Source organism: Mobula hypostoma, chromosome 6 (assembly GCF_963921235.1).
Source record: "Mobula hypostoma chromosome 6, sMobHyp1.1, whole genome shotgun sequence".
NCBI classification, from domain to species: domain Eukaryota; kingdom Metazoa; phylum Chordata; class Chondrichthyes; order Myliobatiformes; family Myliobatidae; genus Mobula; species Mobula hypostoma.
In genome coordinates, this window is record NC_086102.1 from 180181383 (window position 1) to 180207523 (window position 26141).

General features: G+C 42.3%; 1 protein-coding gene across 6 annotated transcripts in view; it reads right to left on the minus strand.

The window, feature by feature from the left end:
- The window catches only part of cobll1b (cordon-bleu WH2 repeat protein-like 1b), a 197316-nt gene that overhangs the window by 73482 nt on the left and 97693 nt on the right, over positions 1–26141 (minus strand). Inside the window, exon 1 of one of the 6 annotated variants that reach the window (XM_063052345.1) lies at positions 24874–25055. The exons of 4 other annotated variants lie outside the window; for them this stretch is intronic. Coding sequence is in view for 1 of the 2 variants with exons in the window: in XM_063052343.1 (XP_062908413.1) it covers positions 12500–12510 (11 nt within the window). In the remaining variant the exon portion in view is untranslated. Of the gene's footprint in view, positions 1–12499; positions 12739–24873; positions 25056–26141 lie in introns of those variants that run through there. One more of the 6 variants, XM_063052343.1, reaches the window with a different exon arrangement.

A 26141-nucleotide genomic window follows, 5' to 3' on the forward strand; every position in this document is an offset into this window, starting at 1 on the left:
CTGACACAGGGATTAGAGTAAATAGAACACAAAGTTTGGAGTCGATTCCAACTAACCACAAGGTGGCAGTTAAATTCTTTCACACATTTTTATCATCCAATACAACTTCCACTGGTTAGCGGCTTCTTGTTCAAGTGCAACACACACAAAATGCTGGAGGAACTCAGCATGTCAGGCAGCATCTATAGAAATGAATCAAAAGTTGTGTTTCAGGCCAAGACTCATCATTAGGACTGGAAAGGAAGGTGGGGGAGGGGGGGGGAAGCCAGAATAACAGGGTGGTGGGGAGGGGAAGGCTATAGGTAAATCCAGGTGGAAGGAGAGGGGAGGATGAATTAAGAAGCTGGGAGGTGAGGGTGGAAAAGGCATAGGGCTGGCTAAGAAAGAATCTGATAGGAGAGGAGTGTGGACCATAGGAGAGAGAGGAGGAGGGGGGACACCAGGGGGAGGTGATAGGTAGGAGAGGAGAAGAGTAAGAGGCCAGAATGGAGAACAGAAGAAGAGGAAAGGTGGATGGAGCGGAGGTGCTCAACAACGCGGTTCTCCAGTTTACGTTGGGTCTCACCAATGTGGAAGAGGATACAGTAGACAGCGGCTAAAAATTGTTACAGTTCCTAACGGTAGAGCAAAAGCTTTGATTGGTTCATCATGGTTATGGACTCCAGAAGGTGAAGATGTTTGCAGGGTATCACTGCAGACCAGTCATCTGCTTAGCAACTAACCACAGGACTGCTAAGATGGCAGCCTAGCAGAGGAGCAACATCGTCCCAATGGAGCCACCTTTTCCAGGGCAGCATTAAGACATAGGAGCAAAATTAGGACACTCGGCCCATCAAGTCTGCTCTGCCATTCCATCATGGCTGATATATTATTCCTCTCAATAATCTCCCATCCCTGGCACTCTTGCTGTTTCCTGCAGTGAGTCCAGTCAGACTGGTGCCTCCACACTGAAATGCAGAGTCCAGAGCTGAGCTACTCGAGGACAGCCTCCAAGGCCATCTGCAATCTTCTCCACTGAAGTCTAACAACCATCCATTAGCCATGCCGTGATAAATAAATGGGCGTCACGGTAGCGCAACGGTTCGTGTGATGCTATTACAGTTCGTGGCGTACTGGAGTTCAGAGTTCATTTCTTGTGCCACTCTGTAAGGAGTCCCTGTGGAACGCGTGCGTTTTCTCTGGGTGCCCTGGTTTCCTCTCACAGTCGAAAGACGTACCGGGTAGGTTCACTAGTCATTATAAATGTCACATGATTAGGTTAGGGTTAATCGGAATTGTGAGGCCGCTGGAGCAGCATGGCTCAAAGAGCCTACTCTGCGCTGTATCGCTAAATACATAAATAGGACAGCAATGCATCAGGAGGACTAAGGTCAGATAACTAAATATGACAGCAATGCATCAGGAGGACTAAGGTCAGATAAATAAATGAATATGACAGCAATGCATTAGGAGGACTAAGGTCAGATAAATAAATAAATATGACAGACTAAGGTCAGATAAATGTCCAGAAGGAGCAGCACAAGGGAAATTAGTTTGACCATTTCCTACAATAAATATCAAATGTCATAATTTGACAGCTTATTTTCAATGCTTTAATTTTGTGCTTTAGTTTATTAAGCAGTGCTCCTAGGTCAGTAAGAAAAGGATAAGGCTGGAGAATGTCCAAATGCAAGTATAGCACTTCTACGTTTTTGGAAAGAGTGTGGCAAGAAAGGTGATTATTTCAATTGATAAACACGGAAGGTTCAACAGATGCTGGAAATCCAAAGCAACACACACACACACACACACACACACAAAGTGCTGGAGGAACTCAGCTGGCCAGGCAGTATCTATGGAAATGAACAAGCAGTCGACATTTAGGGCCGAGGCCCTTCCTCAAGACTAGGAAGATGCTAGAATAAAAAGGTGGGGAAGGAGGACAGCTAGAAGGTGATCGGTGAGGCCAAGTGGGTAGGAAAGGTAAAGGGCTGGAGAGGAAGGAATCTGATAGGAGAGGAGAGTAGACCACAGGAGAAAGGGAACCCAGGGGGAGGTGAGATAGGCAGGTAAGAAGACGTTAGAGGTCGGAGTGGGGAATAGATGATGAGGGAAAACTTTTTTTTTAAACCAGAAGGATAAATTGATATTCATGCCATCGGCTTGGAGACTACCCAGATAGAATTATAAGGTGTTGTTCCTCCACCTGGAAGGTGGCCCATTCATAGCTCAAGAGGAAGTCATGGATCAACATGCTATATAAATATTGAATTATACACTACTTTACATTCTATGTAAAGTCACCTCCAGTCACAAGGGAAAGTAAACTCAGCTTCTCCATTCTCTCAGCTGACCTTACCTGGACTGCCCATATCTCTTATCAGGTGGGGAAGGCCCAACAGAGGCTCTACTTCCTAAGGAAGCTAAAGCACGCTCTCCTCCCTCATCACCTGCTGATCAACTTCTATCGGACAACTACAGAGAGCCTCCTGACATATTGCTGTGCAGTGTGGTTTGCCAGCTGCACAGATCAGAACAGGAAGGACTTGCAGCGGGTGGTGAGGGTAGCAGAGCGGGTTATTGGCACAACATTACCCTCCCTCAGAGACATTTATACTGGCAGACTTCAAAAGAAGGCTACTTGTATTTCAAAGGATCCCACTCATCCTGGACATCACTTGTTTTCCCCTCTACCTTCTGGGAAGAGATACAGAGCATTAAGGACGAAAACAAAGAGACTTCTACCCACAAGCAGTGAAATGTATAACACCCCCTTCCCCTCTCCTGCCCCCCTCCTAAGATGGCGGCAGCTAAATGCATCACACTTCCAGGACTGGCAGGTGTACAATTGTCCCACCCCCCCATCCATATATTATTAATTTTGGACAGCACTCCTAAGGTTTTAGAGTTTATTTTATGTATATATTCTTTGTCATGCTGCAAAACATTGAGCTGCTGAACTGTGTTTCATTGCTCCACAACAATGACAATAAAGATATTCTATTCTATTCTATTCTCTCCTTGGAACTCAGCCCTCTAGTCCTGGTAACATCCTTGTGAATCTTTCCTGCATCCTTTCCAGTTTAATCACATTTTTCTAGACCGTAAATAGACAACTGGAACGGTATACAATACTCCAGGTGTGATCTTACCAAGGTCCAGTGGAGATACAACAGGACATCTCAATTCCTGCATTCAGGGGTTCACTGATAAAGGCAAGTGTGGCTAATACCCTCTTCTCCACCCAGTCTAACAGCGTTGCCGCTTTCAGGGAACTGCGTATGTCTATGCCTAGGCCTCCCCAAGTCAGGCTGTATTTGACAAACAATGCTTGCGGATGCACCCCATTCCTGCAGAAGCCTTGAAGCTCTTTAACGTATGCCACACTTTACAGAATTCTGCAATGTGAAAATGTAGAATCATAGCAATTTCTTTTTAAAAAATTGTAATCACCAGAACCTAACGTATTCAAGTAGATCATTAACACAAGAAAGTCTACAAATGCTGGAAATCCAAAGCAACACACACAAAATGCTGGAAGAGACCTGGCTTGAGTTCTGATGAAGGGTCTTGGCCCGAAACGTTGACTTCCATAGATGCTGCCTGACCTGCTGTGTCCCTCCAGTATTTTATGTGTGTTGCTCTTCAAGTAGATGATTAGCATTTGCAGGTGGTACCCGTCTTGTCATCGCATGCAACTTTCAACCCAGGAAGAGCTGGCTGGAATACTTCAAGTGGAAGAATTGGTACAAATGTGCGTTATCCAGAGACATGCATGCCTTTGATGGGGGGGGGGGAGGGGGTTACTCCACATGTAGTAACATCAGCTCAATATGTACATTGGCCAAATACTCCACAGAAATGAGATCTCTCAAGTGTTATTTAAAAGCCATAAAACATCTGTAGGACCCACAAAAAAATTAATAACATCAATTTCACATGTTGAAAACAGAAGATGCAATGACAGGTGCAATTTGACAGCAGATGTCTCCACATTGCTAAGGGATATACATACAGATATAAAAGTATTGTCAATAGCATTTTGTTTAAAACACACTTAAAATAAGTTTCATATATGAGGGCTATAAGTACAGAACTGTGCGAAGGTCATAGGCACATATATATCTGAGAATCTGGCACAGTATTCTATTGGTCAACATGGAGCAGACAGGTGAGTGTAAATCTGGCAGCAGTAAAGGATGTTGGGAATGGCGAGGGTGGAGTGCTGTGGGAGGGGTATGGGACAGGTGGCAGAGGAGTGCCGGGTGGGCAGGGGGGTGCTGACACAGATGCAGACATATCCAGTCCTGAGACACCAAGCAAGGTCACTTGATTCCAATTGGTTTATTCATCATTATATAATATCTGTCTGGTACTTCCCGCTCCCTCTCCTCTCCCAACCATGATTCCCCTCTCCTGCCTCCTCCCCACTTCCAGTCCACAATAGAGAAACACATATTATATATATACATGTATACATACACACACACACACACACACACACACACACAAACACTAAGACTTTTGCACAGTACTGTATATGATAAGCCAACAATCAGTAACATTCAAAACCATAACTAAGATGAAAAAATATTGTTCTTAGATCATTTATTTCATTTAACACCTTAAAAAACACTCAAAAATTAGCACCAATATGCACAAAATTTTCACAAGTATAGTCGAGGGAAAATAGACATTGCTCCTGACGAGTGTATTTATTCAACCAACACACATAAAAATTGCTGGTGAACGCAGCAGGCCAGGCAGCATCTCTAGGAAGAGGTGCAGTCGACGTTTCAGGCCGAGACCCTTCGTCAGGACTAACTGAAGGAAGAGTGAGTAAGGGATTTGAAAGTTGGAGGGGGAGGGGGAGATCCAAAATGATGGGAGAAGACAGGAGGGGGAGGGATGGAGCCAAGAGCTGGACAGGTGATAGGCAAAAGGGATACGAGAGGATTATGGGACAGGAGGTCCAGGAAGAAAGACAATGGGGGGGGGCGGACCCAGAGGATGGGCAAGAGGTATATTCAGAGGGACAGAGGGAGAAAAAGGAGAGTGAGAGAATGAATGTGTGTATAAAAATAAGTAACAGATGGGGTACGAGGGGGAGGTGGGGCATTAGCGGAAGTTAGAGAAGTCGATGTTCATGCCATCAGGTTGGAGGCTACCCAGACGGAATATATTGATTGAGATACAGTGCAGAATCAGACTTTTCGGCCCTTCGAGTCACACTGCCCAGCAATCCCGATTTAACCCTAGCCTAATCACGGCACAATTTGCAATGACCAATTAACCCTCCAACCGGTATGCCTTTGGACTCTGGGAAGAATGAATAAGCTCCTTACAGGCAGTGGTGGGAATTGAACCCCAGTTGCCTGTGCTGTAAAGCATTGTGCTAACCACCGTGCACTCTAGTTTGCATTGGCTAATACAATCTGATTTTCAAATGTACACTCTTGGGAGGGAGGGGCCGTATTGTGCAACAGAATTTCTAGTCTGCCTTTTGTATTCAAGTAACGATTATTTTGTGACTTTCTGAAAAAAAATATATATACACTTCTGCGTGTTGGGCCTGTGACTTCAATGATTCTCCAGCATGTGGCATTTGCAATGTAGGCATAAGGACAGTATTATTATTCATAAACATAACCATAACTGAACACTATTATATGCATGTTAATACAAAGGCAGCTTTATGTATTCCTATACATACTGGGCATTGAAACTGCTATGAATACTGTGAGTTACACTAAGCAGCACGTGTAAGTGACCTAAACACGACATTGGATTGCTCCTTTTTAAACGGGCATTGTTTAAAATTCCCTGAATGCATATGGATACATGCAATGACACAATAATTCAACGGAGAATAAGAACAGCTAATATTTAATGTTGTGAAGGTGACAAGTTCACATTTGATTCAGATTATTAAAGTTGCACTCAAAAATTTTAAAGGAGGAATTTCCAACATACTTTTTCTAAATTTACTGACTTTACCACTGGGGATATCTGTTATTTTTAGTAATATTACAATATTCTCATGGTCCCATCTATGCTTCACCAGTAAGATAAATATATTTGTAAAGAGCTTTACTGTAGTAAAAATTATATTTCATATACTGATGTAAGGAGGTCACACAGCTGATATTATGTTTACTGGAGAGCTTTATCCCAGATTTATATTCCATCCTTATTATTTTAAGAAAATAAATGTTGCGTCATAATCAGAGTGCTGCAGCCCAGAAATAGGTCCTTCGGTTCACTTAAGTCTAAGCTGAACTATTTTTCAGCCTAGTCCCATCGATCTGCACCTGGACCACAGCCCTCAATACTCCTCCCACCATGTATCTATCCAGACCTCAAATGTTGAAACCAAACCCACATTCACTACTTCCACTGGCAGTTTGTTCCACACTCGGTGAAGTTCCTTTAAAACATTTCACCTTTCACCCTTAACCCATGACATCCAGTTGTAGTCTCACCCAACCTTAGTGAATGAAACCTAATTGCATTTACCCTATCATTTTGTATACCTCTATCAAATCTCCCCTCATTCTCTCATAGTCCTAACCTATTCAACTTTTCCCTATAACTCAGGTCCTCAAGTCTTCTTGCTTTTAGATTAGATTAGATTCAACTTTATTGTCATTGTGCCGAGTACTGATACAAAGCCAATGAAATGCAGTTAGCATCTGACCAGAAATGCAAAGAATAGTGTTACTTACAAAATAACTGTGAATAAAAAGTAAGTACTACAGCACACAAATATAAAAGTACTGAGACAGTACAATACGGGTGCAATACTGCTTAGCGCTGTAATGTGAGGTTCAGCAGGGTCACAGCCTCAGGGAAGAAGCTCTTCCTGTGCCTGCTGGTGCAGGAGCGGAGGCTCCTGTAGCGCCTACCGGATGGGAGGAGAGGTTAGGGTGAGATGCATCCTTGATAATGCTTTTCGCCCTGCCCAGGCAGCGTTTATGGTAGATGTTCTCACTGGTGGGCAATTGGGTGCTGATAATCCGCTGGGCAGTTTTCACCACCTACTGGAGTGCTTTGCGGTCCGATATGGGACAATTGCCATACCACACTGAGATGCAGTTGGTGAGTATGCTCTCAATGATACAGCGGTAGAAGTCTGTCAGTATCCTGGGACAGAGGTGAGCTTTCTTGATGCTCCGCAGGAAATAAAGGCATTGTTGCTCCTTTCTGATCAGGATGGAGGAGTTCAGAGACCAGGTGAGATCCTCGGAAATGTGGACACCAAGGAATTTGAAGCTTGATACACGCTCCACTACAGCTCCGTTGATATAGATGGAGATGTGAGTGTGGCTCCTAGCATGTATGAAGTCCACAATGATCTCCTTGGTCTTCTGGGTGTTAAGGGCCAGGTTGTTGTCAGTACACCATGCGGCCAGGTGCTGGACCTCGTCCCTGTAGGCCGTCTCGTCATCCCCTCTGATCAGGCCAACTACCTTGGTGTCATCTGTGAACTTGATTATGGAGTTAGAACCATGTACAGGAACGCAGTCATAGGTGAAAAGGGAGTAGATAGATAGATAGATATACTTTATTGATCCCGAGGGAAATTGGGTTTCGTTACAGCCGCACCAACCACGAATAGAGCATAAATATAGCAATACAAAAACCACAAACAATCAAACAACAAAATGCAAACTATGCCAGATGGAAATAAGTCCAGGATCAGCCTATTGGCTCAGGGTGTCTGACTCTCCAGGGGAGGAGCTGCAAAGTTCGATGGCCACAGGCAGGCACAACCTCCCATGACGCCCACTGTTGTATCTCAGTGGAATATGGCCGGAGTCCAACAGCAAAAAGTGCAATATCCGGTCTACAAACACGTTCCTCGATCGTAATATGACCTGGATTGCACCATCCGTTGTTAACCAGAACAGTAAGCACCCAACTCCTTTACGCATACTGCTCTCAGTACAGTAGAGAGCTCAGCACACAGCCTTGAGGCACACCGGTGTTCAGGGTGAGAGTGGAGGAGGAGAGGTTGTCTAACTTAACTGATTGGGGTCTGTTAGTCAAAAAGCCCAGGGTCCAATTGCAGAGGGATGAGCTGATACCAAGCTGGCAAAGTTTGGCGATCAGGTTGGAGGGAATCACAGTACTGAATGCCGAACTCAAGTCAATGAACAGCATTCTGACGTAAGAGTTGGGGCTGTCCAAGTGGGTCAGGGCAGAGTGAAGTGCCATGGAGATGGCGTCCTCTATTGACCTGTTGGTGCGATAGGCAAATTTACCCTATCTACCAGAAAGGGTAAGGTGAGGGAACACGAAGAAATCCTCATGGAGGGATCAGAAGTGGACAGAGTGAGCAATTTCAAGTTCCTGGGTGTCAGTATTGCTGAGATTCTAACCTAGTCCCAACATGTAGCTATTAAAGTGAAACAACAGCTATACCTCATTAGGAGTTTGAAGAGATTCAGTTTGTTGAAAACTTCTATTGACGTAGCGTGGAAAGCATTCTGACAGGCTCCATCACTGTCTAGTATGGGGGGGAGGGGTGGATAGTGGCTACTGCACAGGATTGAAAGAAGCTACAGAAAGTTATAAAATTAGTCAGCTCCATCTTGGGTACTAGCCTCCATAGTATCTAAGACACCTTCAAGGAGCGCTGCCTCAAAAAGGTGGTTTCCATTGTTAAGGAACCCCATCACCCAGGACATACCCTCTTCCAATTGATACCGACAGGTAGGAGATACAGAAGGCTGAAGGCACACACTCAGCGATTAGGGAGCAGACTCTTCCCTCTGCCATCAGATTCCTAAATGGACATTGAACCCATAAACACTTTTTTTGTATTTTTGTTTTTGCACTATTTTTAACTATTTAATATACATAATACTTACCGTAATTCATTTATTTTTTTCTATATTTATCATGTATTGCAACGCGCTGCTGCTAACACATTTTGTATACCACCAGCAAAGCTCGTCTGTCTCCCTCCCTCCCCACATAGAGCACAACTTGAGACATATTATTGAGAAGGCAATAGAGTTTAGAAAATAATTAACAGCTTTTTTCACTTTGAATCTTTTATGCAATATAATCTGACCTATACAATTCAGATATTCAAAACCAGTGACAGACCAATAAAATGTGATAATAATGTTGAAATATCGGATTAATATCTGTCAATTCAATTGTCAAACAACTAAATAATTGTTGAAGTCTGGCTATAAAGTTGCTTCAGCCCATTATAGACAGATTTTTGTGTGTATTGAATTTAAGCAGATGAATTAACTTAGGTGTCACACAGAAATTTTGCATTTGCATGTCTGAACATTTCTGAAAGTACACTTTATACCTGTCCTGCTGGATACACAAGTATTTATTAGCTCATTGTTTTTTGAAAATACAATAGCACACTGCTCACCACACCCCTTTCCCTGAAAAAGGAGAAAACAAAAGCCTGATTGAGGATGCCAAATACCCAAACAATGCAACTCCCAAATCTGTCCTACCAACAAATCTCTCCGTCTTGGCACCAGTTCAACTAAGTAGCAAGAATAGAACATTACTCACAATCAGTACTAACGAAGAAACAGACGTTTCCTGGATTTCTGCAATCATAATTTGAGGTTTTCCCCTCTGACTTCCACCTCTACCCGAAGCAACTGCCATTCAAGGGGCCCGAGCAACTCGCACAACCACAATTTCATTCCCCACGCCCACCCAGGCCTGGGATTATCTGACCTCCATGAGAGATGACTGTATTAGTCAGTACTGCAATATTAAAAAAGGGAGTAGATCATTTTTGATCTTTGATGTATTTTGTGCATTAAGGAACCACATGCTTTTCTGCTTCTCTCTCGATTGCACTGGGCACAGGATAAGACTCGATCTTATCAATGGGAGGACAGTCTCGATGTACACATGGCCACCTTGTACTTCAATTTCTCACAATTTATGCATGTTCTTCTAAGCTTGGGGGATCAGCTTCCTAATCAAACCAATCCCAGAGTACGTGCAATTGCCTTCATGTGAGAGCAGCATCCTTGTTGGATTTACAATGAAGGGGGTAACATATGAGGAGCATTTGGCAGCTTTAGGCCTGTACTCACTGGAATTTAGAAGAATGCAGGGGGAGGTCTCATTGAAGCCTACCAAATGTTGAAAGGACTAGACAAGGTGGATGTGAAGAGAATGTTTCCTCTGGTGGGGGTATCCAAAACTAGAGGGTATAGCCTCAAAATTGAGGGGCAACCCTTTAGAACAGAGGTAAGGAAGATTTTTTTTTAGCCACAGAGTAGTAAATCTGTGGAATGCTCCGTCACAGACTGTGGGGAAGGCCAAGGCCGTGCGTATATTTAAGGTGGAAGTTGATAGTTTCCTGATCTGTCAGGGCATCAAAGAATATGGCGAGAAGGCAGGAATATGGGGTTGAGTGGGGGCCGGGATCAGCCATGATGGAATGGTGAAGCAGACTTGATGGGCTGAATGGCCTAATTCTGCTCCTACATCTTATGGTTTTATGACAATTTTTACCTGGTAAAAACTTGATATGCCCTAAGCTAAAGGCATTTTCACTGAGAATGTACTGAAAGCAACAGTACCATGCAACTAGCATCGCTTAATAGCACGAAATTTTTTCTCATAACCACTGCTGTCCAATCAAATAAATGCAGACACTGTCCCTAAGCCGGGTCTCACCTATGGAAATCTATTCAAATAGATTCTACAGTAAAAGTCGTGGGTTTCTTCCGCAACTCCCTCCCCTGTCAGTAGACTGCGAGAATGGCCAAATGTCAAGGGCGTAGTTTGGAAAATGACAGCCAGCCAGTTCCAAAGTTTCACATTTACACCATTTTACACAGAGAGCCTGAACTTCCTGACACCTGTGAGAAAATAGCAAGATAAAAAGATTGATAAAGAAAGAAAGAAAGAAAATAGCAAGAGCCATGCACAGAAATATTGGTACTCCCACAAAACCTGGATGAATTATTTAAAATGGTAGTGCAGTGCCAGAGGCAGGGTTGGAGGGCATGATTTGAGCCGAAAGAAGTGGGTGTGGAGGCTTTGCTGGCTGCTCGCTCCGCAGAACCTACTCTCCCCTTGGCATTATGGAGGCTGCAAAGAAAAGAGCCTTCAGCACTGTTAGAGGCTGCTGCACATCAAAGTTGCTGGTGAACTCAGCAGGCCAGACAGCTGGCCTGCTGCGTTTACCAGCAACTTTGATGTGTGTTGCTTGAATTTCCAGCATCTGCAGAATTCCTCGCGTTTGCGTTAGAGGCTGCTGAGTGCTTTATGCAGCAAAACAATATACACAGGACATAGAGTCACTAAAACATTCTGCACAGAAACAGGCCCTTCAGCCCATCTACTGCGAAACCACCTGAACAGCCTACTCCCATTGACCTGCACCGGACCACAGCCCTCCACACCCCTACCATAAACGTACCTATCCAAACTTCTCTTAACGTTGAAATAGAAATCGCATTCACCACTTGTGCCGGCAGCTCATTCCACACTCCCATGACCCAATGAGTGAAGAAGTTTCCCTTCATGTTCCCCTTAAACGTTTCACCTTTCACCCTTAACCCATGACCTTCAGTCGAAGTCTCATCAATAACAGAGGGAAAAAAGCCTGCTTGCATTTACCCCATCTATACCCCTCATTATTTTGTAAACATCTACCAAATCTCCCCCCAATCTTCTACGTTCCAGGATATAAAGTTCTAACCTATTGACCCTTTCCTTATAACACAATAAACTAAATAAACTCTGTCATAAACTAAAATTACCAATGACCATTCATTTTATAGAACTTTGAGGAATATAAAATGGGCTGTATTGACTTGCATACATTGAGCAATAAGTGGATCACCAGCTTTTGTTCCAAGTTCCGACATGTTCTGAGGTGGGAACATTGCACAGCTCATGCAATCATTCCTGATCAAGTAAATTTAAATCAAAATTATTAAGTACCTCTCTTCCAAAGAAAATATAATAACTGAATTACGATTCTTGAGTACATTGCACTACAATCTAAGAACTGCTGGTTCCTCTCGGAAAGAAAAAGATTAACTTTCACAGAATCAGGTTTAATATCATTAGCATATGTAGTGAAATTTGTTAATGTTGCAGCAGCAGTACAATAAAATACTTAATAATAGAGAAAAGGAAAACTGAATTACAGTGTGTAAATATATATATATATACACAGACACACCCTTACTGTAATTCATAGTTTGCTTTTTTGTATTATCATGTATATATGTATAGTCCCTGATGGTAGCAATGAGAAGAGGGCATGTCCTGGGTAATAGGCGTCCTTCATGATGGGCGCCGCCTTTTTGAGACATCGCTCCTCGAATGTGTCTGGGATACCACAGAGGCTACTGCTCATGAATTTTACAACTCCCTGCAGCTTACTTCAATCCTGTGCCCCCCTCCCACCCCCAATACCAAATGGAGTTACAGTCAGTTACAATGCTCTCTATGGTATCAAAAACACCTTGGGTATAAACAAGAACCACCCTTTTCTGTTCCTTACCTGAGTGCCATTGTCCCCGTATCACTTGCTTCCCAAAATATCCAAAAGTCACTGTTTCTAATGAACTGAATGATGCAGCCTCCACAGCATGCAAAAGAATCAGCAGCCTCTGAATGAAGAAATACTTCGTCATCTCAGTTCTAAATAGCCTACCTCATATTTTGACATTATGCCCCCTGATTCTAGTTAAAATATCCTCCCTTTATCTAGCCTGTCTTTTAAAAAATCTGAGTTTTATTCCATGATTTCTATCAAGGATGATTCACTGGTATAGTTAGCGTCATGTACTTGTGAATAGTTAACTAGTTTAATATTTAGTAGTAACCAAGCAAATATTTTAGACTAAAGTTCATTTGGATCAACGCAATTGAAAAGGCTTCAAAGGAGATTCATGAAAATGGTTCCAGTATTGAAAGGCTTGTCATATGAGGAGCATTTGACAGTTCCTATACTCAATGAAATTCTGAAGAATGAAGAGTGACCTCATTGAACCCCATCAAAAGTTGAAAATCCTCAAGTCAGCAGATGTGGAGAGGATGCTTCCTATGGTGGGGGAGTCTCAGAATAGAGGGATATCCACTTAGAACAGAGATCACAAGGAATTTCTTTAGCCAGAGAGTGGTGAATCTGTGGAAATTCCTTGCCACAGGTGGTTAGGGAGGCCCAAATCTCTGCCTTGGTATATTTAAGGCAGAGATTGATAGATTCTTGATTAGTCATGGCATGAAGGAATATGGGGAGAAGGCTGGAGATTGGCCAAGTGGGAAAATGGACCAGCCGCCATGAAATAGTGAGGCAAATTCTGGTCTTATTTCAAATGTAATTATCTTTTACAAAAGCACATATGAACACACAAAGTCAACTTAACCAAGCAACTGGTTCATCAAAGCTCCCGGTACAGCTGCTAAAACTAGTAGCTACTTGTCAAACCCCACAGGCACATGAAAATAGAATACAAATCTGATACAGATGTTAAACAACATCCATGCACTGCACAAGGAGGATATATCATTAATGATGTGTGTCATAATCACTTGAGAAATCACTTCACAAACCTGAAACAAGCTATGTTTGTGTTGCCAAACAGGGCTCACATGTGCCAGGAATGATTACAATTTAAAATGACAGAAGCCTGGACATTCTTCAAGCTCCATGTTTTTGTGTATTATTTGTTCGCTTTTTGCTGTTTGTCCGACGTGTAGGGGTTTCCTTTAAACTGGTTCAATGGTAAACACAAGAAAGTCCGCAGATGCTGGAAATCCAAAGCAACCCACATAAAACGCTGGAGGAACTCAACAGGTCAGGCGGCTTCTATGGAAATGAATAAACAGTTGACGTGCAGAGCCGAGACCCATCTTCAGGACTATGGTGTTTCTTTGCTTTGTTTTTGCCTGCAAGAGGATGAATCTCAAGGTTCTACAAACGGTATATTGTATGCATACTTAGATAATAAAATTATTTATTTATTGAGATACAGTGTGGAATAGGATCTTCTGGCCCTTCGAGCCACGCTACGCAGAAATCCCCTGATTTAATCCTTGCTGAATCATGGGACAATTTACAATGACTAATTAACCTACCAAACTGTACCTCTTTGCACACAAGAAGTGGGAGGGGGGAGCAGCCCCCCCCCCAGAGCACAGATAGACCAGATCATAGTTGATCCAATCTCAGCCTCAACACCACTTTCCCCACATACCCTCTACTCCCTTGCAATATAAATGTCCGTCAGTCTTTGCTGCAAGTATATTCCATGTCTCCGTATTTGTTTATTTCTTGAGACACAGTGTGGAATAGGCCCTTCTGACACTTCCAGCCTCACTGCCCAGAAACCTCTGATTCAACCCTGGCCAAATCACAGGACAATTTACAACTGCCTAACTTGTGTGTATTTAGACTACAGCTAACTCTCTGTAGTAAGCAAATGTGAAAGGTTCATGACACTCCAAAAAAGATGTCTGCATCATTATCTGAAATGGCTCTTGTATTGAAGCTATGTCTAGATACCCCACTAAGGGAAACACCCAGCCTGTCAATCCCCTCAGAACTCTAAGTAGTTCACTTGGATCACCTTTCATTCACCTATATTGCAATAAACATTGAATCAACCTGCTCAACTTTTCATTAAACATCAACTTGCTCAGTCCACAGAATCTACTCTGCAATGCCACTACTGCTGGTGAACTCCTCAGTGAATATGAAGACCAAATAAAGGAAAGCAGTACTTTATGTTTGCTTTTAGCAGAGCCCATGAATCTACATCTAAACTTCCCTACTTTTAATAAAGATCCAACATTCAGTTAGCTTTCCTAATTACTTGTTGTGTGATGGATATTTACTTCCCAACTAAGGGGGTCTCACATTTTACAAAATTTCCTGTCTAAATATAACAGCTGTCACTGGCATGATCCAACAGCTGTAGGTAAGCTTCCAACTAAAATTGCATTGCTTAGTTTCTAGACGTAAGTGGGAGTCAAGTGTTCAGTTCTTATGATGTAAATAGAAAGTGGTAATCAGCTTGAAGTTTAAAAACCTAACTTTGCAAACAAGCACTGTATATAGCAGACATGGTCTATGGAAAGTAAGATGTAACTTACTGCCTCGGGCTTATTGATGCTCAAGAGTGCAGTACATGTCAATTGGTTATTTAATTTGGTGAGTTTCAAAGCAGACACACTGACTGAGATACTTAGTTCAAGGAAACTTGCAGACCAGATGGAAACAACCATTTAACATATTAGATTACTGATGTGTTTATAGCTGGGAATTTTATGAATTCAGAGAAGTTAGCTTTACATCATTAAATCATTAATTGTGGAGCTGAGATCTAGGTCTCCAAAAAGTTTTTAGACCTTTTCTGTAAAAATGGAATCTGAGGAAATATCTAATGCTTGTGAAGTCACCCAAGTGAAAGAAAAAGGATATAAATGTAGAGAGTGATTCAGGATTATTAGGAATGGGGTAAGGTACATTAAGAAGCTATGGAAGAAACACAGGGTGAATTAGAATCTATTCCTGTGGCTTCGATTTCTGTGAGGAACGACTTGTTCGTCTGCATCATTGGTTTTTTTTTAGTTTATAGAAATTGTACCTGTGTTTTGGAAATATTTAAAATTTTAGAATTGGTTTATGGTTAGGAAATGTTTAAAATAGAAATCCGCTCTGAGTATTAGATGTATTTTAAGACTGTTGCTTGGATTTAAACATATATCACTGAAAATAAATGAACCGTGTTTTAAACTACTTTGTTAGCTGGAAGTACAGTGTCTTCTCCTTGGTAGGGAGAGGGGACTCACTGCTTGAATTGGCAGCTAAAGTTGCCGTAAACAGGAAAGTGAACTAGCATTTGAAGATTGGATAGTTACAGTATAATCTCCCTTTAGTGAAAGCACTTGTGGCTATTTATACCCAATAGGGCTTAAGGTTTTCATCTGAGTTTAGACCTTCGAGGTCAGCAGACCCAAAACCATCACACAGTCTCTTTCCGTTCTCCACTTCTTCCATTCTTAATTCCTCACAGTTTCTGCACATAACACTTCACCTGCAATTTCCTGCCCACTCAATGAATCAACCTTCCCAGCTTGCCAGCCCAGCTATTTTGTTATCTCCAGGAAACTTGACCACAATACTCTTTGCGCCTTAATCCATTTATTATAATTGTAAATAGTACACATTCCTGTGGCACTCAATAAGTTAGTCTGAAAGTAATTTACTATTTGTCTGTTAGATAGTTATTCTCCATCTGCCCTAATATACTGTATTACCACACACCTCAACTCCGTTGTCACAAGCAGTGACTTAAGATGTGGCACCTAACTGGAAATATATTTTGGAATATCTTCTGGAAGTTCCTTGGTATACACATCACCAAAATTTCACCAGGACTGTACATACTGGCGGTGTGGCAAAAAAAGGCACAGCTGTGTCTCTTCCACCTCAAGCGACTGAGGAAGTTCGGCATGAGCCCCCAAATCCTCAAGACCTTCTACAGGAGCACCACTGAGAGCATCCTGACTGGCTGTATCACTGCCTGGTATGGGAACTGCACCAACCTTGATCGCTGGGACTGCAGAGAGTGGTGTGGGTGGCCCAGTGAATCTCTCCATTGAGGATATTTACAGCAACAAGTGCATAAGGAATGCCCAGAAGATCATTGAGAACACCAGTTACCCCAACTATAACTGTTTCAGCTGCTTCCGACTGGCAAATGGTACCACAGCACTGAAGCCAGGACCAACAGGCTACGGGACAGCTTCTTTCTACAAGCCATTAGACTTATCAATTCACATGTCTGTAAATTGTCATAACGCAAAGATTTTTACTCCCTCACATTGTGGGACCAAAGTACGATTTAAGTAAATAAATAAAATATACTATAAATATTCAAAGTCAAAATAAATTTATTATCGAAGTACATAGATGTCACCAGATGTCACCTTGAGATTCATTTTCTTGCAGGCATTTACAGGAAAATAAAGAAATACAATAACATTTATGAAAAATGATACATTGTCAAAGACAGGCAATCAACCAACATGCAAAAGACAAATCATGCAAATAATAAAAAAGTAAATAAATAACACAGAGAAAATGAGTTGTGAGGTCCTTGAAAGTGATTCAATAGGCCATGACTCACTTTTGTTATAGTTATGTCTGTCTATTTGTGTGATGGGGTCCTAAATTACCCTTATGAACTGTGCTCGATTACCCCTATGAACTGTGCTTTTGAAGAGAGAGAGAGAGAATTATTTAACACTGACATGTTGTTATGAAAAAAGAGAGAGAAAGAAAGCGAGAGAGTGAGAGAGAGAGAGAGAGAGAGAGAGAGAGAGAGAGACGGACGAAGACTAACTGTTGGACTGTCACTTTAAGGCACGAGAAAGAGCTGGCTAACTTTTGGATTTCTGCTGGGTTGGAGACAGCACCGAGCAGCTCGTAAGTTGCTACGGTGACCAAAGGCGGCGTTATTTGATGGACACTCGATGTTATGATTTTCCGGCAGCATACTTCCCAAGGACATGTGCCTGCTTGTACATTTCTTACACAGAGAGAGGAAGGAGGAGTTATTTGAATGACAGCTGGTGTCCAGTACGGTGAGATAAATAGGAGGTCAGATGGTACAGACCTCAGACACATGTTTTGGAAACTGGATGAGCTTTGTTGTGCCCGCAGAAAAATTGGGTTTTTGGAGGATCGGTCGGGCAGATCGATCAGTGGCTCTTGCAGTGAAAAGAAAAGGCAGTGACCGGTGGGGAGTTGTCCATGTGTCCACCCTTGCCTGGGTGATAGCTCCACCACAGAAAAACAATCCCCTTTGTTGTGGTCACAGTCGGCGACTTTTAAAGGATTTCAGAGGACAACAAGAAGATCGATGGCATCAGCTCACCTGAAGACTCAAATCTCTCCCCCCTCTCTCTCCATCACTACTCAACTCAATACCACGAACTGAACTGAACTTTACTCATCATCGTAAGACTGTATCTTTTTACTCCTAGACTTAAAGAAGCTTGGTTTTTCATATATCTATTTCCACACTTACTGATTTACTTACTTTTATATAATCATTGCTAACTTGTTTGATTTAACTACATTTATATTACTGTATTGCGTAGTTACTAATAAATATTATTAGTTAATGGCAATACTGGACTCTAAAGTGTTTTCTATTTCTGCTGGTTCTTTATTCCTGTCACGGGATACGTGACAACTGTTATATCATTAAAATTCCAGCAAATTAAACAAAGTGTTGATTCTGCTTGGCAAACATGATTTTCTGAAGGTTTCATTCAGTGGTGGGGCTCCCTTGGCACCATGCAAACTAATTAGATTGTCATTGCCACAGGTTTGGGTGAGTGAGTTGCGGCGTGCGACGTCGACGCGGGAAGCGCGGCAACACTTATGGGCTACTCAGCACAAACTTCACTGACACAAACTTCGCATGCCACTGTATGTTTTGATGTTCATCTGACAAATAAAGTTAACCTTGATCTTTGGGTGACAAAAGTTACGTGAAAAGCGCTTTTGATCTTTATGGTTGCTCCACACAGCTGTACAACAAGTTAGAGTGAACACTGCAGATCAAATAGATTCCAGGTTAAGTCCCGCTAAGATCCAATTCAGCCAATTTTGATTAAGGCAGTTGTAGGAGTGTTTAAAATACAGAATTCCTGACTAAACAATTGTCACTCATGCTACCAGTTACCCTGATTCTGGGAAAGTGCCCACAAAATGAGATAAACCAAAAGTACATTTTGTTGCGATGCTTCCCATAGTCAAATTGCTATCTGATAATCACATCAATAAAAATGCAGGTATTGTACGCAATTGGCACAAGTAAGTTGTGTAAAAGTAATGAAACAATTTACTGATGCTTAACCTTTTTTATGCCATGTGGACTCCTCAGAATAATGTATTTAAATATATGAAATACAATACACAGGATTACAAAATAAACCAATTACATGGAAATACAGTTCTCAAAATATTAGAAAACAAACACAAGAAAGTCTGCAGATGCTGGAAATCCAGAGAAACACACACAACATGCTGGAGGAACTCAGCAGGTCAGGCAGCATCGATGGAAAAGAGTAAACAGTCAACATTTCAGGCCGAGACCCTTCTTAACCTCAGGTTCTAAAGAAGGTTCTTGGCCCGAAACATCAACTACACCCTATCCTCGTTATATGCGTCTTCAGACAATGCGGATTCACAGTTATGCGAGGAACCTATTTCTACCAACTTCTTATATGCATCCAAAACTCACAGTTATGCGAGAAGCACTGCTTTCTCGCCAATACAAGTCACGCGCACACGCCTCACAGCCTCACTGTTGGGACGAGAAGCACCGCTTTCCCACCAATACAAGTCACGTGCGCACGCCTCACAGTCTCACTCCCGCCAGTCTTGCATTGGTTTTGGCAACGTATGGATGTGCGATCTTGCGCTCTTAAACTTTTGTTGTTTTTATCTACAGCGCAGTGATTTTGTGCTTGAAATATTTAACTATGCCTCCTAAGCGTTCAATGTCAAGCCCTGGGCCATCAGCCAACTGGCACAGAACTGCTTTAACACTTGAAAAAAGTTGGAAATTATAAACAGGGCGGCGTCAGGTGAAGGTGACACAGCTCTGGGACGCTACCCTGTGCAGTTGCGGGCTATGATAGCTGAGTTAGGCATCACAACAAAGCAGGTGTTTAGTGCAGATGAGACCGGGCTTTTTTGGAAGCATATGCCGAAACGCACTTACATAAGTAAGGAAGGAAAACTGCATCAGGTTTCAAGGCAGCAAAAGATAGATTGACTTTGTTCCAATGCCGAAGGAGACTGTAAGATGAAGCCTCTCTTAGTTTACCATTCACTAAATCCCTGTGTTCTTAAGGGTTTGAGTAAGAAGCCTCCCAATGGAGCGTGGAAATCAATTTGGGCGGAGTGTGTACACACCCTCACGGGGTTTCCTGCCGTCACTGCAGCTGTCCAGGATTGTGTGGCTCTGGCCGTACAATTGATGGGGAAGGATTCTCAGATCTCGAGACTGCTGATGTGGTAGAAATCCTGGATTCTCATAGTGAAGAATTAAGCGTGGATGACCTTCTGAGTTTAACTCAGACTGAAGGTGATAACGATGAAGATGAAAGTGTCGAGTTGCAGGTGAAGGATTTTGCGGTGAAGCAACTGGCAGAATTTTTTAAGGCCGCGGAACACTTGGCACAAATGGCAATGGACATGGACCCAAGTTTAGAACGGAGTCAGCATTTCAGTCGTTCCCTGCAGTCAAGCCTTCTTCCCTACAAGCAAATTTATGCTGAAAAACAAAATGCTGCCAAGCAAACAATCCTCACCACTTTCTTCAAACCGGTGTCATCTCCTGCTGCCGGCTGTACTGAGAGTTTTGAGAGTCTTCCTTCACCCCTTGCTGTCCTTGATGATCCTGATGACACACAACCATCCACCTCATCCATGTAAAGCTGCCTGACACCACAACAACAACTCATCTCCCGGAGCGAACACACCTGCCACTGTTGCTGCGTACTGTACACCCTAGTATGTTAACTTTCTATGATTTCTTACGTTGAATATTACCTTAAATTGATGAAATATAATACGAATGTTGCCTTGTGGTACTGCTTTTGTGTCGTATTCGTATGAAAATGTGAATAAGTTACAGATAAAACATATTTAGGAAGCCTCCAGAACACATCCCTATTTTCTCTATTTAAATAATTATTCACATTATGCGTCAACTTCGAGGAACGTATCCCCCACATATAACAAGGATAGGGTGTATTCAATCTTTTTCATAAATGCTGCCTGATCTGCTGAGTTCCTCCAGCATTTTGTTTGCATTAAAAAAACAAATATGTGATATAGTAATGTATATGTTTCTTTAATAACGCAAGATTAAATCACATTAAACTGTATATTTAAAGACATATCAGTGTGAAGGCTGTTGTTACTCAGTTTGAATAAGAACATTAAACTGAGGGGCGGTCTTTGACGAAGCAACACGCATGTCGTGTTGGACATCCTTTCACAGGGCTGTCTGATAGTTGGCCACTATGTCTCACGAGTGTCTGCAGACAGGAAGACTGTGATCACGTTCGATCTAGCGGCTCGTCAAATAACTACCGTAATTTCAAAGTAGTGATGAGCGTGCTATTTTGAGATATTTGTAACAACTGATGTGCTATGAAAATATGTGCTATTTCTATTGGTAACAAAGTCACAGGTACAGCTAATACTACTGTAGTTTGTTGCCTACGTTCATCATTGAAAGAAATGCTAAGTTTCAGTTGGAGGTTAGTTTAAAAAAGATGTAATTTTTTTCCCATCCAGGTTCACAGGCCCCCTCTGGAATCTATCCACAGCCCCATGGTCCGTAAACCCTAGGTTAAGAAGCCCTGATGTAACACATTTGAAACGAGGAACACCAGAGTCTATTAGCATATAAACATTTTTTAAAATACCCAATAAATTTAAGCAAAAATATATTTTCAAAGTTAAAGGGGTTTGCGCTTGCAAGTTATCATTCAATATTACAAACTTCTTCTTTCTTCTTTACTCGGAGGTGCTTGCAGATGTTACTTCATTGACTCTTGCATCATTCCAAATTAGCAACTGAAAAAAAAAGGGACGGCGGAGCCCGCAGTGCTCTCTAGTACAGGATCCAGGGAAAGGCAAGCATATTTTCCTCTGACCCCTTAAGTAAACAATCCACTAGAATTCCTCCCTTCCCACGCCCTCACGTTCCCTCTTATGCAATGTCTCTGCAAATCTCCTGACAAATCCCGAGATCGTACTTGCCAGGATTCTTCCTCAACCAGAATCCACTTATATGAAATATTACCTGCCAGCAGCCAACCCATCTACAACCGGCCCAACTGTTAGCTGAGAAGCTGGGTGAAAATGATAGTGTAATATAATCTTGAAATTAAAATTTTGAAGGATGCCCAGATTCGATAAATAGCCATTAATATTAACCCTCCGTGAAATCCGGACCAAGTGTCAGTACACTTGATCATTATCAAGCAATAAGATGGTGGCAGCTAAATGCACCACACTTCCAGGAACGGCAGGTGTGCAGTAGTCCTACCCCCCCATCCATATATTATTAATTTTGGACAGCACTCCTGAGGTTTTAGAGTTTATTTTATGTATATATTCTTTGTCATGCTGCAAAACGTTGAGCTGCTAAACTGTGTTTCATTGCTCCACAACAATGACAATAAAGATAATATTCTTCTTCTTCTTCTTCTATCAAAAATATTTCTAATCATAACCTTTATCCCCATACTTCCTCTAAGTCCCACAAGGTCTTTTCTTCAAATGCTCCACATGCTTTAAGCTGAGAGGCTGGCAGGAACTTTGAAAAATTGTCAGCCAAGAAGCTCTTTTTACCTTACAAAGTTTTTCTTTTGCGCTACTCACATATATACTGCGCCTTGGGACTCGTATACATACTGGGTGTTGGAGGGGGTGAGTAGTAATTGTATAACCTTAGCTTTTATTTAACATTTACAATTAAAGTGGAGAATTGAAATGAAGACTTTGCTCTACAGATACAGTATAATCAAGTATTTCTGAAGAGGGATACAGTAAAAGTGCATGCATGAAAAGGTTCACACACAAAATGCTGGAGGAACTCAGCAGGTCAGGCAGCATCTATGGAAATGAATGAACAGTCCTCATTTTGGGCCGAGACCTTTCTTCAGGATTGGCAAGAAAGGGGGAAGACATCAGAATAAAATGTTGGGTGGGGAGGGGGGAAGGAGGATAACTGGAAGATGATGTGAAGCCAGGTACGAGAATGGGAAGGAGGAGGCACACCAGGGTTAGGTGATAGGAGGTAAGAAGAGGTAACAGGCCAGAGAGGGGAACAAAAGAGGGGAGGGGGAGGATTTTTTTTTATAAGCAGGAAGGAGGAATCGATATTCATACGATCAGGTTGGACGATACCAGTATAAAAAAGTTCCTCTGTTTTAGAAATGTATTTATACTGGAGAGAGAAAAACCTTAATTATACCGAGTAAACCCTAAAGGTTTAAAAGAATAAAAAACAACCAAAGATACGTAAATATGCATGCTATCATCCCTTAAACAAGCTTTAATGTCAATAAGACTATTTTTTGCACACAGTATGCAGTGTCAGGATTAGTCACATGGCAATCAGGTACAGTAATTGGAGATATTTACTTTTTTTTGGAAGTATAACAACAGTATATCAAAGCTGAAAATCACACTATGCATATAACTCTATTGGATACTTATAATGATGCTGAGATACACCATCGGGTGCGCTAGGACACATCATCAATGATGTAACCTGGGGTCACAGGGTGTTTCAGGTCTTTCAATATCGGACACCCTCACGCAGGCGACCCAGACAGGGTTGACCAGGCCCCGGCTCGTGTCCCAGCAGCACTGGTCCACGGGTCAAACCTCTTGATCCATAGCCATTTGAAGGCTGGTGCAGCAGCCTCTGTAACAATTCTGATGGCTCTTTTCTTTCCTTTGCAGCCCCTCCACCCCCCGAATGCCAGGGAGAGAGTAGGTTCTGCATAGCAAGAAGCCAGCAAAACCCCTACTCCCCACCTCTACAAGCTCACATCGTGCCATCCACCCCTGTCTCTGGCGCTGCCCTACCAGCTCCTGGTATTTGGATTTCTTTCACTCCAATGCCTCCTCAATCTGGTCTTCCCAAGGCACTGTCAGTTTTACCATGGTTTCTGACAGAATGTCCGTGCCAGGCCTCAGGGATGATGATGCAGTGAAATCAGGGAGCTTTTAATTGCCTGCCAAGATCGACTTTCAGTTGCCAGTCAGACGCCATGGTGAGCAAGCCTGCTGTTGATCTATTAACTTACTGACACTGAAACCTCAAGTCTGAACAAACTCCCATCTAGTTTGAAAAGTAATAAAAATGGAGAAATACCAGACATCTGTATGCCCATCTTTCCTTTTAGTCCGTTTACATCCTCATTAACTATAACATTTGGTCTGAACTCTTGCTGCTTACGAGTAAACTATTCGGAAAACATATTCAGCTTCAACTTACTCTATATTAAACCTCATCATATTTGCCTGCAGAACAAAAGCACAAAAACAATCTCTGCCTCTCAATAGGGATTAGCAAATCTCAAAGCTAAACGGTCAGAATAGCCCATTAGTCTCCAGGGGAAAAAGCAAGCTGATTATGCAAATACATTCCTGTAAAAAAATTATCACCCAGCAGTGTCACACCCAAACCAACGGAAAGAAAATTAACCTGGTTTTAGCAACATCCATTAGTCAAATTCTTCTGGCCAAGCAGATATACATTAACAGTCAAGTTTAAAGACAAACTTGGGTCTATTCAAATAACAAGTCATCTATTTTCAGCCCTGAAATACTTAAAACATTCTTATCAATGGCTATCTCTTACAGATTTTAAAGTTTTCTCAACTATTTTAGCAATCCACATGTTCTACACCTACCATTCCCAATCTGCCAGCCACTCACAGGGGTTCCCAACCTGGGGTTCATGGGACCCTCGGTTAATAGTAGGGGTCCATGGCATAAAAAATGTTAGGGAATCCAGAGGATATTAAAGGAAGCTTTAAGGAAAAAACAGACATATATTTCAGGTTCTCCACTATCAATTTTCCTTTCGTGTAAGCTGACACACACATCTGAGCGACCATACGAATTATGTATTAGCCATACCGGCTGTCCAAGCAATATTTGCTTAAAAACTGCACGAACTATTTTAATGTTGTTGATGTAGAACACACACGTTAATGCAAACCCTACTAAAAAAAAGTCTTAACACTGAAATAACAACCTCAATCTTTATTAGCAAGTTACTTTTTTTAAAAGAACTTACGTATAAAAATGTTTACCTTTGAGCTCCTTACTTCTCAGCCAGTACCTCCTTTGTTAAACCTTTGAGATTTCCTTGCTGCTCACTGGTGAAGAGGAAATGATGGCTTTTTGAAGAAGCTCAGCTGATCCATCTCATAAGCTCCACCCCTCAGTGATGTCGAGGTAGACTGACATGGTATTTCCTTCTTACCAAAGATCCACTGTGTACTTCATTTACTTGTGGCTACTTGGCTAACCAGCTCTAACATTAACATTAGTTATAGGAGACATTAAAAACAGGCAACTTTTGAGGAATCGTATACAATATTTATGTAATGTTATTTTTTTAAGGCCCTCCGAAGGTTGCGGTTGGCCATGGATATTTCATCCCAGCTCTCTACACGTTCCTTCAAGAGGACCACAACCTCGTCGTAGGGTTTGGAGACTTGCGTGCTTCAATGACCCACAGAGCTATGTTGGCTGGAGTCAGGGCTCTATGCATTGGCTCTTGGTAGGGTCAATCATGCCAAACAGATCAAAGGAGAGGCCAGACGAGAGTGGTCCACTGGTCCTCCAGGTTCAAGGGTTCAGCTCAGGGCCAACAACCCTGACTGGTAAAAACAAAATTGTTATGGAAACAGCAATGAAGAATACGTCTACATCTGCGTGTGACGGTATTCCCCGAGTCTCCACCTGTGGCTGACAGTAGTGAAAACTGAGCTACTGACATGTTGAAGGAAACCCTGAACACCGCCAGAAATGGAGGACCTTAATCGCTGCCCTAAACGCCAGCAATGTAACAGGCAGTAAGTCTCTAAATGATACGCGCGCTGGGGCAGTGTGATCTGGAGAGCAAGCTGCTGCCCACGTAGCACGCTCCCCCTCTCCATGCAGCTGATGAATCCACAGGAACTGCAGAGGCCGATACAGTTTGGCACCAGTGGTATCGCAGGAGTTGCCAGTCATCGTTGAACTCAACGCTGGATTGCCTCAGGGACTCCAGCTCCAGTTTTCCCTGGGGGTTTGCCTTCCCCAATGAGCACATATTGATGCAAGGGACTGGAGGTTTGGGATCAGAGTTTTCCCTGTCCCAGATGAAGTGACAAGCCTCCACTACCTGTAGCAACTGGTTTTAAGGCACTAGTAAGCCACCTTTGCCCCTTCTCTTCTCAGTAAAAACAGTTCCATCAGGCTTCATAGCTAAGCAGACATCTCACCTCTCCCGGAATTCCCGGGAGTCTCCAGCATATTAATAGTGGCTCCCTGATGCCTGCAACTTATATACAATATGAGAGAGAGAGAGAGA